This window comes from Musca autumnalis, unplaced genomic scaffold (genome assembly GCF_047663935.1).
Source record: "Musca autumnalis isolate F117 unplaced genomic scaffold, ASM4766393v1 scaffold_3, whole genome shotgun sequence".
Lineage (NCBI taxonomy): Eukaryota > Metazoa > Arthropoda > Insecta > Diptera > Muscidae > Musca > Musca autumnalis.
Window position 1 is genome coordinate 212,367,105 of NW_027411866.1, and position 20,692 is coordinate 212,387,796.

Consider the following 20,692-nt stretch of genomic DNA (forward strand, 5'->3'; position numbering starts at 1 on the left):
CACATTTTTGAGCTTTAATCCCCCCTAAATACATAATTTTTTTTAGGAAAAAAAATATTTCAATCCGCACAGGCTGAGGGTATATCTCTGTCGCCAAAGCCTACTGATACTTTTTTACTTGTTGAGTCCTCGACTACTATGTGAGATGCACTGTTGTCGTGCTGTGTTGCATACGGAACCCATGCTGGCGATCGGCAACTGGATAGCTAATTCTGGCACTTTGGAGGACTCTAGGGTCTTGCGGCTCCCTTTATGACTGTACAATTTTTTGGGGCGCAAGTCCATACTTGCTGAAATAATTGCCAAAACGATAAAAAAAACCCCGCCGGCACAAAATTCAAAACAAAAAAAAAAAAAAAACAAAAACCAAAACCAAAACTAGTATGAACGTACAAGTCGGCTTGGTCGACAGAGATATACCCTCAGCCTATGTGAATTTAAACTTTCGCCTACGGACAGATCGAATGTATTTAGGGTCTCAGAATTTTGTGGCTCTTTTCGGACATTTGAGTTTGCCGACAAAAATGTGGATTTGGATTGAAGTTCGAAAGTGTTGCGGAGGAGATACTTAAAGGAATGGACCGACTTGGTTCTTCATGTAAGTGGATCTTATTTTGGAAATCATACCTTTTCGATAGATAGCGCGCTCAGTATGCATTTCATTGGGTCATTGTACAACATTTGGACCAGTATGGGATGTACCGGAAATTGTGGACCGGTATTGCCCATCTTCGAATTGAATCTAAGTTTGGACAAAATATGACTAAGGCCAAATTTTGGACCAAATCGGTTCCTCAGTTCGTAGTACTCTCCAGCCGCTACATATGGTACCGTATGACTTTTTACAACTTTCGGGCTGTTTTCTCAAGAAGTATGGACTTTACTTGTTGAGTCCTCGATTACTATGTGAGATGCGCTGTTATCCTGCTGGCACTAATTCTGGCACTTAGAGGACTCTAGGGTCTTTGCTAAGGGAATTCGGTCTGTACGATTCACCTTTACTGGCATCCTTACCTGGCTTCAACGGATGTTTCCTTACTAGACGTCTCTTTGAGAAAATATGTTTTAAGCGTAAACGTAATAGCAGGAACTACATCAAAGTTTAACTACGTGTATACGTGACTATTTCTACCAATAAATAAAAATACTGGTTCTAAGAATGTTATTGGGAATTCTTAAAAAAACAAATATTTTTATTACTTTGAAATTTGTTGCAATTCTTCAAAATATGATAATTAATATATGATGTTTTGTGTTTTTTTTTTTCTTTATATTTCCAGAGTGTGTCTGTCGTTTGTCTGGCTCTTTTTAACGTAGTGACAAGTCATTTGACGCTCATTTCTGTTGTGTGTGTTTTTTCTGATTTATCTGACTTCGATCGTTTAATTATGTCAGCATGTCTGTGATAAAACAGCGGAATCATTGCAACCAAAAATGCCTCAAGTATTTGTCTACGACTAACAATGGCGTCAATGGTTGGATGTCAGTTCAGCGTAAGATGATCAGTTGGAAAGATTTATGGCTGTTGGTGGTATTTATGTTACTTGTTGTTGTTGGTACTCAGAGCCATGTTGTTGGAGCAGCAACATTGCTGGCAAATGCAACAACAACAACCACAACATTAACATCATTAAATAATGCAAAGTCATCATCTTCATCATCACCATTGCCATTAACTTTAGCCTCTGTATCGTCAGCAGCTGCGCCCGCAGCATCAATGGCATCTCCATTGTCCATATCAACCGCAGTTCCAGAAATTGTGACACCTCTTACAACGCTGGAGAATGAAACAAATATTGGTAAGTATTGTCGTTTGCTATTGTTGTTTTTGTTTTGTTGTTTTTTATTGCATTTCGCTTTCGTTAAAAGACAACGTTAATGCCTTAATTAATGGCGCATTTTCAATTCAAATTAATTTGAATTTTATTGTCTTATTTGTTTTGAGATTTATTTACTTTTGTTTATGTAGTTTCCGATAGTTTTTTTGTTTACTTCTGTTTTTATGAGTTTACATTTTTTGGTTGTTATGGAAAATTACCGGGGAATTTGATTTATAGACAATAGAAATTGTAACAAAAGTATACAACAACGAAACTGCAAGTGATTATAAAGGTTGGTTTTGGCTGGAAGTTTTAGCATAATGAAATTTTTTTAGCCTGGGGGAATTCCCATATTATTGAACGGAATAAAGGCTTTGCAAGTTGGTAGAAAATATGTGCCCTAGGGTTATGACTTTTTTACAACCTCGTATCCCTGTATGATATTTTGATGACTTTTTACCCAAGATTACATAAAATCTTAATTATGAAGTGATTCGATAAAAATATGTAGTTCCGCACAAAAAGCTTTTAAAGTTTTTATTTTTCAGAACTTTTGACAATTTTTTGAAGTCACTTCACCGAGATATTTAACTGAACTGAACAAGGCGTAGGGGCAAACGACACAACCAAAATGGAATAACCGTTTGTTTCTCACTAATTTTATCATTGTATTATATATTATGTATATATGTATACTTTTATATTACATATAACATGATTTCATATATCATAAAATGTAAAAGGAGTTTTTGCAGGACCTTTTTAATATTTAAATGGAAAATAACTTTTTGTCGTTAAAAGGCAAAATGACATTTATTCGTACAACAGGAAATAACTTTTTCAGGATTTTTTTTATTTCATACAATTGTCTCAAAAATTGTTTCGAAGTTATTTGTGCGGATCCTGTTTTATAATAAAATGGAATGAATGTAATTTTAGGCATTAATAGGCGAAAGTCCATTCATTCTCACTACAGGAAATCGTGTTTGAGAAAAAATGTCAAAAAGTCTTAACCCTAATGTGCCCCCTTCAACAATTACAATTATTTTATCAAATTGACCATTTCAACCGAAAAGAATTAAAATTAGTTACTCTGTATTTTAGTTATTTACAACTGTTATTATAATTATGACAAAAATGTAATTATTATTATTGTTTTTTTTTTTTTTCAATTTAATATTTCTAAAATTGAAGTCAACCATAACTTGCGTATTGGAAACAAAACAAAACAGTACTCAACACAAAAAATTAATTTAAATATTTTAATAACAAGCACAGACAACAATAATAACGACTACAAATATCGACTTTATTTAAACACATTTCATATTTGAGTGTTAATTATTTTAATATGCATAATTAATGAGATAATAATAACTCACAAATGGAATGACGTGACAGGGTAATTTCAGTGACAAAAACAAAATTGCCAAATTTCAAAGACAAAAGATTATCTGTAGAACATTCGGAGTATAAAGTTAAGAGATAGACTGTGGTTAATAATCGACTAGACGTGAGAGTTAATCGTTGTATCATAATAGCTTCTTTATTATTTCCGCACGAAAATATATCCACTTAATTATAGTATGCATATACACGTGTAGTGTACTATTAAATGCAGTCTTCTATATTCCAGTTATATAATCAGCAAACGTGAGAATTCGTTTCATGAATGAACTCTTGGGTTATGACATGACTTATTGTGCAGTTTGCAGCTAATTTAGCGTAACTATACCCTCAGTCTTTAAGCTAGAAAGGGTATATACACATTGATAAGATCGGATAAAGTGAATTTTAGGAGCTACTTTCGGAAAGTTTTGGAATTCTTTTAAGTAGGTTGTCCTTGCGGCTCTCTTTCCGACGGTACAATTTTTTTCGGGAGCAAGTCCATGCTTGCTGATGTAATGGCATAAAATCTCCAAGAAATCCTGATGGCACTAACTAAAATGGCAAATCCGCAAGACAATTTTCGCATGGAATTTCGGTTTGGCCTAAACATTGCACATCGTTTTATTTGATATAGTCATGTATCAGGTTGCAATGTGGACTATATCATTCCACTCCTTCGTGTTGCTTTCAAACAAAATTGGGAACAAGTGATGTTTAAGAACTCCTCTCGGATCGTTTTTAATTTTTATACTCTACACCACTATGTTGGGAGGGTATTATAAGTTGGTTTTGGCCAAAAAATTTGTAACGCATCGAAATAATGGTCGTAGACCCATACTTATATATTCCAAAATGAATGTCTCGACGAGCTGAGTCGATCTGGCTATGTGTGTCCGTCCGTCAGTCCGTCCGTCTGTCCGTCTGTCCTTCTAAACTTTGTAATCACGCTACAGGTCGCAATTTTGATCGGATCGTCACGAAATTTTGCATGTTGATGGGGGTCCCGGAGGGGAAGAAGCCTATTGATTTTGGTGATGGTCAGATAATATTTAGTGGTCGGAATGGGCAAACAACTTATGTGGATAAAAAGACAACGTTTTCTTCAAAAGCGAATAACTTAGCTTCTATACGAGGTATACCAAAAGCAGAACCTAGCCATGAAAGTAGAAAATATCGCCTTTCTTATGATGTAAAATAGGTTCTCGTAGGTGATCAAACAACGAATATATCGCAATAGCCGCTAAAAGAACCCAACTTTTTATTTTTGCGATTTTAATAATAATGACGAATATCACAGCTTCGGTTGGGGATCTTCCAAAAACAAAGTCTGACTATGATCTTTACAGGGATGCAAAGTAGGTTGGCGTAGGTGGTCACATGACGGAGATATCGCAATAGTAGGTAATACATCCCATTTTTCCACTTTTTTGGAAATCACGCTACATGTCGCAATTTTAATCGGATCGTCACGAAATTTTGAGGGTTAATGGGGGTCGCACAGACGAAGACGCCTTTTGATTTTGGTGATGGTCGGATAATATTCAGGGTCGGAATGGGCAAAAAACTTATTTGGAGAAAAAGTCAACGTTTTATTTCAAAGCGAATATCTCCGCATCTAAAAGGGGTTTATCAAACGCAAGACCTGCTAATGAAGGTAGAAAATATCACCTTTGCAACGATGTTACATAGGATGTCGTAGGTGGTCAAACAACGAAGATATCGCAAAAGCCGCTAATAGAACACAACTTTTCATTTTTGCGATTTTTTTAATAATGACGAATATCACAGCTTTGGTTCGGGATCTTCCAAAAGCAAAGTCTGACAATGAAAGTAAAAATTCCCATCATTACAATGATGTAAAGCAGGTTGGCGTAGGTATCCAAATAACGGAGATATCGCAATAGTCGGTAATACATCTCATTTTTCCACTTTTTTGGAAATCACGCTACAGGTCGCAATTTTAATTGGATCGTCACGAAATTTTGGGGGTTATTGGGGGTCCCACAGAGGAAAAAATCTTTTGATTTTTGATAATGGTCGGATATTATTCAGGAGTCGGAATGTGACAAAAAAATATTTGGAAGAAAGACCAACGTTTTATTTCAAAGTTAATATCTCCCTTCTGTAGGAGGTATATCGAAAGCAAAACCTGGCAAGGAATGTAGAAAATATCACCTTTACAACAATGTGAAGAAGTAGGTTGTCATAGGTGGTCAAACAACAGAGATATCGCAATAGTCGGTAATGCATCCCTTTTTCCATTTTTGTGCAATCACACTACGAAATTTTGATCGGATCTACACGAAATTTTGGGGGTTGATGGGGGTCTAACAGAGAAAGAAGCCTATAGATGGTTGGCATACATCCCACTTTTCCATTTTTTATTTGGGTTGTACTGTCGATGCACTTAAATGCGTTTCAAAAAAATTGACCTGTTCGAGTTCAACATGAATCAGAAGTTTTCCTACTAAATTATTTTGGTATGTACATATATGTCAATGATTTAATATAGCCCCACATTACGGTACCTATAGCTTCCACGTATTTACAGCATAATTATTGCGTTTGTTTTTTTTTTTTTTTGCCAGATGCTACGTCACCACAGCTGACTGATACTTTCTTACTTGTTTTTTATACCCTCATAATTTGGGCTGACCAAAGTGTGAAATTTCTACCTGACTAGATGAGGTTCCAATATGGACCACTCCTTCGGGAACCTCCCACACAAAATTTACGAAAAGTTCAGTATAGACCTGCTCTCGAATCGCTTTGATTCGATTCTGTCTAAAATTTGGCGTTCATAATATGTTGTCCAAACTTAGTTTAAGTACGAAGATAGACATTATCGGTTCACTTCTTCAAGTACCCCCCCTCCCCCCCCCCACAAAAGTTTGAAAATGTTCGGAAAAATTGAAGGGAGTAACCGATTTGGTCCATACTTTTCGTATCGTAATATCTCTACGAGACATAGATCAGGTTCCAATATGGACTATCTAAGTCCACTTTTTAAAATACTTCCCTCTTAAAATACTTCCCACACAAATTTTTGAATAGTGCAGTTTAAGGCCTGTAGTGGGATTCTGTAACTCATTTTTGCTATTACCGACAAAAATCGGTAAAATTAAATCGGAAAATTATGGCTAAAAACATAAAGAAAAGTTGGCATCACTGTTTGTGTAGGTAGAGGCTAGCGACTACTTTTCATGCATCGTTAACTTACCGAAAAATTTCGATAATTATCGAAATTATAAGCATTTTAATTTTACCGACAATTATCGATAACAGCAAAAATGAGTTACAGAATCTCACTACTGGTCTCAAATCGTTTTGCTTCTTTTTGTAACAACTTGTTTTCGCTGCCTCCATTACGGCAGTACACGTTTTTTCAGGGGAAAGTCCATACTTCCTGAGAAAATAGTCCGAAAGTTTTAAAATAACCTTATGACACCATGTGTTGTGGCTGAAGCGGACGATACCTTCCGAACGGATCAGCGGAATCGATCCAAAATTTAGACTTCGAATCACCTTGGTTTTTGTTGTAACAACTTGTATTGTATTCGCTACTTCATGAGATAATGGCCCAAAAGCTCCAAAAAACCTGCCGGAACCCACATAACTGAGTAGAGGCTTAGGGTATATCTCTTTTGGCCCAAGCCTGATACTTTTTTACTTGTGTACTTATTATCCACATTTTCGCGTAAGATTGGATGTCCTTTCGCATATATGGTTCCCAGTTTTTATACAATTCTCTACACCTGAACGAATTGGCTAAAATTAGGTATTGAGGGTTATCAGAGCTCAAAAAATCTCCACCCACATAACTGAGTAGAGGCTTAGGGTATATCTCTTTTGGCCCAAGCCTGATACTTTTTTACTTGTGTACTTATTATCCACATTTTCGCGTAAGATTGGATGTCCTTTCGCATATATGGTTCCCAGTTTTTATACAATTCTCTACACCTGAACGAATTGGCTAAAATTAGGTATTGAGGGTTATCAGAGCTCAAAAAATCTCCACATACAATTTTGAAAATTAATTATTCCTTAAACGTTTAGAATATTTTTTGTTGGAGGGTACAAAGAGTTCCGCCGTGCCTAATGCTTTTTTACTTGTATGGAGGGTATATTAAGTTTGTCATTCCGTTTGTAACACATCGAACTAATCATTTGCGACCCTATAAAGTATATATATTCTTGATCTGGATAAAATTCTAAGACGATCTAGCCATGTCCGTCTGTCTGTCCGTCTGTCCGTCTGTTGTAATCACTCTAGCGTCCGCAATAATTGAGATAGAGTGCTGAAATTTTGCACCCGAGGGTCTTTTTACCATAGGCAGGTCAAGTTCGAAGATGGACTATATCGGTCCACTCTTTGGTATAGCCCCCATATAACGGTACCTCCGGATTTAAGGTATTTTGACGTTCTTCGCCACATTTGCAGACCGAATTAGCTACAATTTGGCACTTAGGGTTCCTAGTGATCAACAAACTCATATCCCAAAGGATATGGGCATAGGTCAATGTTTTGGTATATTCTCCATATAACGGTACCTCCCGATTTTCGGTATTTTGAGAATTTTAGCTACAATTTTTAGCTGAACTAGCTGTAATTTGCCATATGACGTTCTCAGTGGTCATGAAATATCGTCACCAAACATCGTCAAGATAGGTCAATGTTTTGGAATAGCCCCCATTTAACGGTACCTCCCGATTTTCGGTATTTTGAGAATTTTAGCCACAATTTGTAACCGAACTATCGGCAATTTGACATTTGAGGTTCTCAGTGGTCATGAAATATCTCCACCAAACATCGTCAAAATAGGTCCATGTTTTGGTATAGCCCCCATATATCGGTACCTCTCGATTTTCGGTATTTTGAGAATTTTAGCTACAATTTTTAAACGAACTAGCTGTAATTTGCAATTTGAGGTTCTCAGTGGTCATGAAACATCTCCACGAAACATCGTCAACATAGGTCCATGTTTTGGTATAGCCCCCATATATCGGTACCTCCCGATTTTCGGTATTTTGAGAATTTTAGCTACAATTTTTAAACGAACTAGCTGTAATTTGCAATTTGAGGTTTCCAGTGGCCATGAAACATCTCTACCAAACATCGTCAACATAGGTCCATGTTATGGTATAGCCCCCATATAACGGTATCTCCCGATTTTCGGTATTTTGAGAATTTTTGCTGCAATTTTGAACCGAACTAGATGTAATGATTGGTATTTTGAGAATTTTAGCTACAATTTTGTCTATTTAAAAATAATCGTCAATATACATATGTCCATGTTTTGGTATATCCACCCATATAACTGTACCTCCCGATTTTCGGGAATTTTCAGTGGTCACGAAAAATTCGTCAACATGGGTCCATTTTTGAGGGTCTACATTGTTTTGATGAAACTACCCTCAATTTTACTCTTGAAGTTCCCTGCAGCTATAAAACTTTTCCGCCAAAAATTTAAAGATAGGTTGACTCTTTGATATAGCCCCGTAGGTGGTACCTTACACCTACCTGAACACATTATTTTATATTAGATTAGATAACACTGTGCAACAAAATGGAGGTGAAAGTTTGGGGCACGGAAAATTCCTCTTGGGAAAGAAAGGCCTTGGTGAGTATGTTATGAACCCCGAAGGACAGATCCACCGTGAGTCGAACTTCCGCGTTATGAAGTGATGAAATTTTTGTGGGCCATCAGGAACTACCGTTATATCTTTGTTCAGTATTGATTAAGTGCTCTACAAAAAAAAAACAAAAACAAAGATATAATGCTTACCGGGTCTCTTGTAAAAACTTCATCACGACATAACGCGGAAGTTCGACTCACGGCGCATCTGTCCTTCGGGGTTTTCAATATAAACTCACCAAAGGCTTTCATCTCCAAAAGGAATTATCTCTGCCCCGACATTTGTGTTCACAGTGTAATTTAATCAATAGTGGGAGGCAGTAGGAGTCTATCCATTGTCGAAAAGTTTATTCCATTTTAATTAAGACTATTTTATGGTGGAGGGTATAAAAACTTCGGCCCGGCCGAACTTAACGACCTTTTACTTGTTTTTTTTTGTATTCCACAAGCTTATTTTTTGCCTTTATTGAAAAAAACTCATGAATAGCCTGATAGAAGACTTTACTGACTTCTATAAGATGGCCGTTTTGTCGTTTTAAAAGAAGATTGCTTGTTTTTGTAGGATAGCTTTTTGGTTTGTTGAAGGAAGGTCTACCGGTCTTATATGAAAGGATCTTTTCGTATTTTATGAAAGCTTTTTAATAGTTTATAAACGAATTTTTTGTTATTATCTTGTCTAAAAAGTATTGAACATTTTGGTGGAGAGCGACCCCCATGTGTGCAAAAAAAGTTGTTCGGGGTCAAAGGTATTTTTTTAGCCCACGTTCAGTTTTTTGGAATTTTCTCAAAACCGGTAAGGCTTTGCAAAAACCTGCTAAGGTAGAAGTTGTGGATTAAAAATGGTTTTTATTACTTTAAAAAAGATGTTACCATTCTTGAGATAACGCTATCTAAGGTATCATGTGTTAGGTATTTCTATTAGGCTTCAAGCGATACCGGCTTTATTTTCGGAATATCAGATTTTTTTAGAACAACGAAAAGTCTAAAAAGACAATGAAAAGGTGGAAATATCGATTAGTTGTCTTTGAGAATCTTACCTAAAATCTTCTGATCAAAATTTTTGTAGAATATTTGGTCTTTAAAAAAAATCTCATTTTTGTACTTTTACTGCGGTTTAATAAAAAACGAAAAGAACATGCAAAAAAATGGTTGTTCAGGCCTTTCTTTTTATACCCTCAGCCTTTAGGCTAAAGAGGGTATTTACACTTTGATACGACCAAAAATGTGCCTCATCGAAATAATGGTTTTAGACCCCAAGTATGTTTGTACGATATCCGCTTCAGACAATTTTGAGTAGATCTAGCAATGTCCGTCCGTCTGTCTGTCTGGCTGGTGCGCACGATAACTCTCGAACGGATCAATCGATTCGGTTCAAATTTTGGGTATCGAAATATTTTGTCCAGATTCAATCTAAGTTCGAAGATGGGCCATATGGGTCCACTCCTTCAAGTACCTCCCCCACAAATGTTCAAAAATTGTCGCAAAACTTGTGCGCACGATAACTCTTGTAGGGAATAACCGATTTGGTCCATACATTGCACATCGTGTAATTTCTACCAAACTTAGATGAGGATCCAATATGGACTCAATCGGTCCACTCCTTCGGGTACCTCCCACACAAAATTTCGGAAAAGTTCAGTTTAGGACCTGGTCTCGAATCGGTTTGATTTTTGTTTACGCAAGTTGAATTCGCTGTCCTCTATACCAAGCTGTAAGTTTCATTAGGGGCAAGTCCATACTTCCTGAGAAAATAGCCTGAAAGTTACAAAAAACCCTATGACACCGTGTGTAGTGGTTGGAGCGCAAGATAACTCTCGAACGGATCTGCCGATTCGGTCCAAAATTTGGCTTTCGTAATATTTTGTCCAAACTAAGTTCAAGTTCAAAGATGGATTATATCGGTCCACTCCTTCCGGTACCTCTCCCACAAAAGTTCGAAAATGTTCGAAAAATTTGTGCGTACGATAACTCTTGAAGGGAGTAACCGATTTTGTCCATACTTTGCACATTATGAAATTTCTACCAGACTTAGATGAGGTTCCAATATGGACTCAATCGGAAAATTCCTTCGAGTACCTCCCACACAAAATTTCGGAAAAGTTCAGTTCAGGACCTGCTCTCGAATCGCCTTGGTTTTTGTTGTAACATCTTGTATTCACTGTCCCCCATACGAAAGTACATACAAGTTTCCTCAGTGGCAAGTCCATACTTCCTGAAAAAATAGCCTGAAAGTTGAAAAACAAACCCTATGACACCATGTTCATGGGTGGAAGCGCAAGATAATTCTCTAACGGAAATTTCGATTCCGGCCAAAATTTGGCCTTCGTAATATTGTTTCGAAACTTAGTTTAAGTTCGTAGATAAGCCATATAGGTCCACTCCTTCAGGTACCTACCCCACAAAAGTTCAAATATATTCGGAAAAATTTTGCGCACGATAACTCTTGATGGGAGTGACCGATTTGGTCCATAATTTACACATTCTCATAATATCTACCAGATATAGATAAGGTTCGAATATGGACTATATTTGTCCACTCGATCCCGTACCTCCCACACAAAATTTTGGATAAGTTTACATTAAGACCTGCTAGTAAATCACTTTGATTTTTGTTGAAGCTACTTACATTCACTGCCACAATTCCCATGGTAAAAGTTGTTTCAGGGGCAAGTCCATACTTCTTGAGAAAACAGCCCGAAGGATGTAAAACCCCCTATGACACCCCCATGGTCTATGACGATCCATTCCTTTAAGTACCTTTTCCGCAATATTCTTGAACTTAATCCTAATCAACATTTTTGTCGGTTCATACGACCAAAATTTTGAAACCCCCTAAATACATAAGTTTTTTGTGAAAAAAGTGTTTTAATTTGCACAGGCTGAGGGTATATCTCTGTCGGCAAAGCCGACTGATACTTTTTAACTTGTTTTTTTTTTTTTTTTTTTTTTTTTGATATGCCAGTCAGCGCTGTAAGGCAACGACCCATCAGTTCAACGTTTTGTCTAGTCACACAAGCGCTGGTTTGAATCGATGTGTGAGAGCTCGCATTGTCATGATGTAGAATGATTCGTCTTCTCTTGTTCGTTTTTCGAATTTCTCAGGAGACTACAGGCAAACAAATTCTAGTGTACCACTCAGAATTTACCATCCTACATTTCTCAAGCCGTTTAGTCGCCACACGGTCTGTTTGCCGAAGAAACAATCGACCATTTGCTTTGAAGCGATGATGAAGCGATCCTTTTCATTAAAAATTTCCTTGCACGAATCCACAAGAGCCTTTTTTTAAACGATTGTTCATGTGTTCATGCAATATCAAATGTTAGCTTCTGGAAGAAATGACCAAAGATGTCTCTATCTCACGGTATATTACATGGTGATCTTGCATTATCCGTTCATCCACGGCTGCATTTTTTTCCGGAATCACGGCCGATTTTAGGCTTCACTCACGACTTTCGTGATGACCCTTTATCGACATACAAACATTCAATTTTATCGATACACTCTTGCCGTGATTATCCATGTCGAAAACTTTTGAAAAATAATAATCGGACGAAAATGTTCACAAATAAATTCCATTTTTTGCAAAGTGATTTTTCCATGTCACTGTAAACAACACAATACATGGTCGTATGACAAACGGTCCTGAGTACGTTAAGGCTAAAAACTGCCAAACTTCCAGAAAAAAACAGTAAGGAAAGGATCAAAGTCGGGCGGGACCGTCTAAATGATACCCTACACCACTGTGTATATGTAAAATATATATGGGGATATATATAAATCTGAACTGATTTCTATATAATATGGTTAGGGTGTCCAAAACCGAAACCGGTTAACCGGTTACCCGGTTTTGAGTTACAAAACCGAAACCGGTTTTCGCCAAAAACGTCATTTTCGGTTAACCGAAAAACCGGTTATTTGTGTCGGTTAACCGGTTTTAAAAAAATAGTAATATTTTTAATATTTCATTACAATTGTATTTTTGAAGGTAAACTAAATTAACTAACACAAGGAACGGCAAAGTTTTAAATGTCAGATACCTTTCAATTTGAAAAATAGTTTGTGTAAAATGTAGAGTTGTGCCAATTTAGTTCACTACGCAGTTCCAATGGTCACACCATTTGTATGAAAAATCTGCGTATACATTATATCACACGTTAGTTTTTATGAAGTTACTCATACATTTTTAAACTAATGCAGTGAACTAGGAACTAGAGCTATATTAGCTACTATTTAAAACGAATGTTTGGTCCAAATTAGTCATTATTCAAATAACCGCCGAATTTTCAATAATTTCAAGATAATTTGAGATTTTCAAAGCAAGACGAATCCGAACTTAATAAATTCTTTTGGTACACATTTTATATTTGCTGTCCCCACTTCGAGTTTTATTGTCAAATAACATGAATATTATAAGATAATTATATAATAACGAAGTCGTTATACTTAATTTACCCCTTCCCGCACATTTTTAATCAAATATATATTAATTATGGGCTAATTTGTACCTATTTAACAAAACCGGTTTAAACCGGTTAACCGGTTTTGAAAATTTTTAAAAACCGAAAACCGGGTTTTGAAAAAGTTGAAAATTTCGGTTAACCAAAAACCGTTTTGTTTGGAAAAACCGGTTTTTTGGACACCCTAAATATGGTACACTTATTACTGGACCAAATTCCGTCACACATTCCAAATTTCATCAAAATTGGACAGATGTAGGGTGTTTGGTGCAGCAAACACGTGAAAGCGGGCAAAAATGTATATGGAAGCTATATCCAAATCTTAACCGATTTCGATATAATTTGGCACATTTATTTTTAGACCGAATTCAGTCACACATTCCAAATTTCATTGAAATCGGTCACATATAGCGTCTTTATTGCAGCAAATACGTTAGATCAGCCGAAACTATATATGGGAGCAATATCTAAATCTGAACCGATTTCTATAAAATTTGCACATTTATTTTTCTAGACCGAATTCAGTCACACATTCCAAATTTTATCGAAATTAGACATAAAATCGCTGAAGGGATTTTTAAATAAATCACGGTCAAAATTCACATTTTTAGGCTTATTTTAAGTCTTCGGGATTTTGCTTGGAAACCGCAAGTCCTATCGAAATGGGGCTTAAGAAAATGTTATAGCTGTGGAAACTCTCTAGAAGATTGACCCTTATATTTTTTCCTATGTTTTACAATTTTTGAGATACATATCGCTTAATTACTCATAGAGTGGCATAACTCAAAAAACGCGTTTTCTGAGTTAGCAATTTCGTTTTTGGAGTCTATGAAGCACTGAAACACTTCAAATCAAGCTTGGTCTTCCACAGAAATTTTGCACTGACATCTGGCTACCTTTTTGCAAAATATGGTCGAACTAGTTATTGCAGTTTTTGTATAATAATTTTTCAAGTAGGGAAGTCAAATTTCCATCGCCAACTTAAAACGCGTTTTTCTCGAAACTCGATTTTTATACCCTACACCACTATGTGGGGAGGGTATTATAAGTTGGTTTTGGCCAAAAAGTTTGTAACGCATCGAAATAATGGTCGTAGACCATGAAAACCAAAATGAATGTCTCGACGAGCTGAGTCGATCTGGCTATGTGTGTCCGTCCGTCAGTCCGTCCGTCCGTCTGTCCGTCTGTCCATCTGTCCATCTAAACCTTGTAATCACGCTACAGGTCGCAATTTTGATCGGATCGTCACCAAATTTTGGGTGTTGATGAGGGTCCCGGAGGGGAAGAAGCCTATTGATTTTGGTGATGGTCGGATAATATTCAGGGGTCGGAATGGACAAAAAACTTATTTGGGGAAAAAGTAACGTTTTGTTTCAAAGCTAATATTTTCGCATCTATAATGGGTATATCACAAGCAAAACCTGCTAATGAAAGTAGAAATTATCACCTTTACAACGATGTATAGTAGGTTGTCGTAGGAGGTCAAACAAACAAGAAATCGCAATAGTCGCTAACACAACCCATATTTTTATTTTTGCGATTTGAGTTATAATGACCAATATCACAGCTTTGGTTGGGGATCTTCCACGAGCAAAGCCTGACTATGAAAGAAGTATATCCCACCTTTACAATGATTCAAAGCGGGTTGGCGTAGGTGGCCAAATAACGGAGATATAGCAATAGTCGGTAATACATCCCATTTTTCAATTTTTTTTCAAAATCGCGCTACAGGTCGCAATTTCGATCGGATCGTCACGAAATTTTGGGAGTTAATTGGGGTCCCACAGAGGAAGAACCCTATTGATTTTGATGATGGTCGGATAATATTCAGGGATCGAAACGGGCAATAACTTATTTGGAGAAAAGATCAACATTTTATTTCAAAGCCAATAGCTCTGTTTCTTTAAGAGGTATATCAAAAGCAAAACCTGGCAAGGAAATTAGAAAATATCACCTTTACAACGATGTAGAGTAGGCTGTCGTAGGTGGTCAAACAACAGAGATATCGCAATAGTCGGTAATGCATCCCATTTTCCGATTGTTTTGTAATCACGCTACAGGTCGCAATTTTGATCGGATGGTCACGAATGATGCGAGTCCCACGGAGGAAGAAGCCTATTAAGTTTGGGGATGGTCGGATAATATTCAGGAGTCGGAATAAGTAAAAATCGTATGTGGAGAAAAGTCAATGTTTTTTCTTATACGAATATCTCCGCTTCAGGTAGGAGTATTCCAAAAAGAAAGCACGTCAATGGTAGAAGAAAAGATCTCCTTTATATTGATGCAAAGTATGTTGGCGTAGATGGGCAAACAACCGAGATATCGCAAAAGTCAGTAATATATCCATTTTTTTATTTTTTTGTAAACACGCTACCGGTTGGAATTTTGATCTGATATTCACGAGATTTTGGGGGTAGATGCGGGCCCCACAGAGGAAGAAGCCTATTGATTGTGGTGATAGTCGGATAATATTTAGGGGTCGGAATGGGGAAAAACTCATGTGGAGACAAATTCAAAGTTTTATTCTTTGTGAAAATATCGGCTTCTAGTAGGGGTATTCCAACGCCAAAGCCTGTCAATAGAAGAAGAAAATATTACCTTCATATTGGTGTAAAGTAGGTTGGCGAAGGTGACCAAACAAGGGAGATACCACAATGCATCCAATTCTTCATTTTTTTGCAATCACGCTACAGGTCGCAATTTTCATCGGATGGTCACGAAATTTTGGTTGCTTATGGGGTCCCGAGAAAAAGAGGCGTATTATGTTTGATGGTATTCGGATTATGTTCCCTAAAAGAAATGTTTACCGGTGAAAAGCTTATGCACAGGGGTAGTGGGGTAGGGTAACACATGGTCGGCCACGTCCCGACTATAGCCTTTGCTCACTTGTTTGAGATGTGTCACTATTTGAGTAAATGAGCAATATATAGATGTTCTGGTGGCATTTTCAGCTTTTTTGATAGGTTTTCACTATTTGCTTGAAAACGGTAACCTTTATCGAAATGTGACTAGAGAGAATCTTTTAGATATGCAAATTCTCTACAATATTGGCCTTCGTAATCTTTTCTTAGTTTGTACCATTTTTGAGATATATGTATATGTTTAAGTTGGGAAATTGTAGTCATGACATTGTTTTATAAGGAGGCGATACATCTGACGAATTGTCCCAATTTGAACTTCTATATCTCAATAACGATAAAGCCTACGAAATTATCAAAAAGTTCAATCTTGTAGAAAATTTTCATAGCTACAACACATTCTTTTGTCCCATTTCGGTAGGCCTTGCGGTTTCCAAGCAAAATCGTGAAAACATAAAAAAACCCCTAAAAGTGTCAACGCGGGAGAAAATATACATGGGGGCTATATCCAAATCTGAAGCGATTTCAATATAATTTTACGAAGTTATTTCTAGTCCAAATTTGGTGACATTTTCCAAACTACATCAAAATTGGATAGAATTTGCGTGTTTGGTGAACCAAATACCTCAAATCGGCCGAAAATTCATATGGGGGCTATATCCAAATCTGAACCGATTTTGACCAAAATAAATAGCGTTCGTCCTTGAGCCAAAAAACATATCTTTCCAAATTTTCATGAGAATCTGACAATAAATCCGACATGTACTTTGTTTACAAAAATGCATGGACAGACGGACATGCGTAAATCGAGTCAGAAAGTTATTCTAGGTATATCCCTAAAAGGAACTATGGGTCTATCTCGTTTCCTTTTGCATGTTACACACCAATGCACAAAGACATAATACCCTTTACCACAGTGTGGTTTAGGGTATAAAAATCAAATGGCGACTGGCAACACGCGGTGTTGCCTAGGCAAGGAAGTTTTCGTGCAGCCCTCGTAGATATGAAGCTATTTTCCCAAGCATTATAGGGGGACCATCAAAAAATGCATCACGCCATAACTCTGAAATTTGAGCTATGGCCGATCATTTTGTGTTTCAATATACGTGTTTTCAATATACTCACCAAGGGCTTTTATCTTCAAAAGGATTGATATGATTCTACGAAAATCATCTTCCCAAAGCATCCCTAAATTGTTTATATCGGTCAGAATTTATTCTTCATTAATATTTTCAGAGATAATCCCATAACTGACCTTGAGAAAAGCTAACACAATTACAGATAACAATTATAAAGTGAAAGTTAAAAAACCAAATACAACACATCATTACTAATACAAGCTGTAGACATTGCAGTCACAGCCCAGTAACTACACTTAACTACCCTCAGATATTTTTAAATCACAAAAGTGCCATTACACCTTCAAGCATTGACATCCATCCATGTCGATGAGAAATTAAATTTATATTCCCAGAACGCGTGTGATTTTTTGTTCAAATATTGAATGAATTTGCGGTTTTCACATTAAAATGTTAAGCTAATTACTTGACTAGTTTAATTAAGGTGCAACTCAGAGAACATAAAAACGAAGATCGAGTGAACAGATTGTGAATTGTAGCACGTGTTTTGAAAACGTTATTTTTTATCAAAGCACCGAGATACGATGGAATGCATGTTAAGAACATGGGATACTGATATAAACATGATTATTGCTTAAAACGCCACTTTACAATTTTCATATTGTTAGGCTAAAAAGTATTTGTGGAATTCCATTGTTTAAATGTGTTAGGAAAAACCACATATGATCGATTTTATCCACCTCTACACTCCAACTAATGTGACATGGAATTACCCTAGTTCCGCAAATAAATATTGATGTGGGCTTTACAAAGCCACATAGCACCTCACTGTCATACAAACTATGACAGTTCAATGAATCACGATATCTTTAAATAGAATATGGAACGTTGTTGTTATTTTTTGTTTTGCATTCCCCTTCATTTGGTCAAGTTCAAGGTAGCTTTTGTTTTTGTTGGCTTTACAGCCACGACAGTTGTCAATAATATTGTCATCATAAATTACAACCATCGTTACCATTTTACCAACAATGTTACTACGGTTACTACAACGGTTACTAATATCCTCCCCTCAATGACTTGGTAATTTATTCGACCGATTATAAAGAATGTCTGTTATTATTGTAAGCGTAATTTACAATCCCAGCTGGGCACAAAAAAAGATCGGCAAGTAAAACAAATTGTTTAATGAATTTTTATGTTCTTTATAAATGATAAACCGGTTAGAAATTACAAAAAGTTAATTGCCGGATTTTAAATCGAAGTGAATTGTTGTGTGAAATGTGTTAAACACTTACATACATACGAGCATAGACTTCTGGTCAATACGTATGCAAATAAATTGTTTATTTTTTAAGAATGTATGTGATTTTTTTTTTAAATATACGGGTATGACCAATATTTTGTAAGAATTATATTTTCCATTCTATTTAAATGAAGACTAAACTAGTAAAAAAGAATCAGTCAGTTGTGCGCACGATAACTCTTGAAAGAATTAACCGATTTGGTTCATACTTTGCACAGACTTAGATGATGTTCCAATTTGGACTCAATCGGTCCACTCCTTCGGGTACCTCCCACACAAAATTTCGGAGAAGTTCAGTTTAGGACCTGCTCTCGAATAGCTTTGATTTTTGTTGTAGCAACTTGAATTCACTGCCCCTCATACGACGGTATAAGTTCCATCAGCGGCAAGTGCGTACTTCCTGAGAAAATAGCCTGAAAGTTACTAAAAACCCCAATGACACCGTGTGTAGTGGGTGGAGTGCAAGATAACTCTCGAACGGATCTGCCGATTCGGTCCAAAATGTGGCCTTCGTAATATTTTGTGCAAACTTAGTTTAAGTTCGAAGATAAGCAATATCGGTGCACTACTTCAGGTACCTCGCCCACAAAAGTTAAAAAATATTCGGAAATTGTGCACGATAACTCTCTATGGGAGGGACCGATTTGGTCTATACTTTACACATCCTAATATATCTACCAAATATAGATCAGGTTCGAATATGGACTATATTTGTCCACTCCTTCGGCTACCTCGCATACAAAAGTCTGGATAAATTCACTTTAAGACGTGCTCTCGAATCACTTTGATTTGTGTTGAAGCAACTTGCATTCGCTGCCTCAATTACGACAGCAAAAATTTTTGCAGGGGCAAGTCCATACTTCTGGCGAGCTCGAACCGAATACTGCGTTCGTCCACACTTTGGATATTGTAATATTTCTTCGAATAATAGATGAAATTCGAAGGTGGTGCTTATAGATCCACTCTTTCCGGTACCTCTCCCCCAAAAGTTCGCAAAATATTCGCTAAAATGGTACGCGATTTGGTCCAAACTTTGGATTTCTAAATATTGTCGAAATTTAGTTTATGTTCAAATTTGGGCCTATCTGTCCAATCCTTTTGGTATCACCCACACAAATGTTCAACATTTTTGTTTGTTTAAGTTCGTCTGTTCGAGGATCCTTTTGACATTTTTACCGAATGTTTCCCTAGTGGCCCTGTTTACAGCGATATTATATTTATCGTAGGCTAGTGTGATAAAAAAGCTCTATCTATCGATATCCCCGCAAACTTTTGAGTTTAATCCTACCCATACTTTTGTCGGTTCGTACGCCCAAAATTTTGAAAACCCCTCTAAGTTTTTTTTTGGAATTTTTTTTTCAATCCACACAGGCTGAGGGTATATCTCTGTCGGCAAATCCGACTTATACTTTTTTACTTGTTTTATATTATATATTGTCTGCTCCGTCGGAAAATAAATTTTTCAGGAGGAAAAAACATTCCAGTGCTTTCTGTATTAACGATTTTATTATGGTGGTAAAGACAGTATTTTTCGTTTATTTATTCCGCTTCAATACCTGTGGTTTGTTTGATAAAATTCCGTCGCGTTTGGGAGATAATTGGATGTCTTTGGACTTACGACCTTTTCCTTGTACAGTTTTGTATTTTTGTAGGGACTTACGACCTTTTCCTACAATTTACGGACGTTTTAAAGATAAAATATTTATACTTTACAAAACAATGTGGAAAGGGTAATATTCGTGTAACGTCTTGACGAGATAAAGCCATATAGCTATGTGTGTCCGTCTATCCATTAACAATTGTAATAAAACTCCAGGCCTCAATTTTGAACCAATCGTCACGAAATTTTGTGGAGAGGTCAGGTTCCGACCAGAAGTGACCCCATTAGATGTTGGTTATGATCGAAAATTGTGAAATGGACCAAACCCACAATTTTTACACGTCTTTGTAGCTGTCCTTTAGATCGCAGTAATATTCCGATCGGAGCGAAATTTTAAGAATGGTGATGATATATGATATAACATAGTGATGATATAATAATTAGCGGATTTAATGGACCAAAACTTTTGTGTGAAATCGTATATATAAAAGACAATGTGTGTATGTTTGTATGTTCCGCATAGACTCAGAAACGGGTGAACCTATTTTT

At 36.5% G+C, this 20,692-nt stretch overlaps 1 protein-coding gene across 1 annotated transcript in view; it reads left to right on the forward strand.

Moving 5' to 3' along the window:
- Window positions 1-20,692, forward strand: part of Mco1 (Multicopper oxidase 1) — a 76,628-nt gene that overhangs the window by 29,653 nt on the left and 26,283 nt on the right. Inside the window, exon 2 of the mRNA XM_073976490.1 lies at window positions 1,281-1,799. Coding sequence (XP_073832591.1) covers window positions 1,397-1,799 — 403 coding nt within the window. The 5' untranslated portion in view covers window positions 1,281-1,396. The remainder of the gene's footprint in view (window positions 1-1,280; window positions 1,800-20,692) is intronic.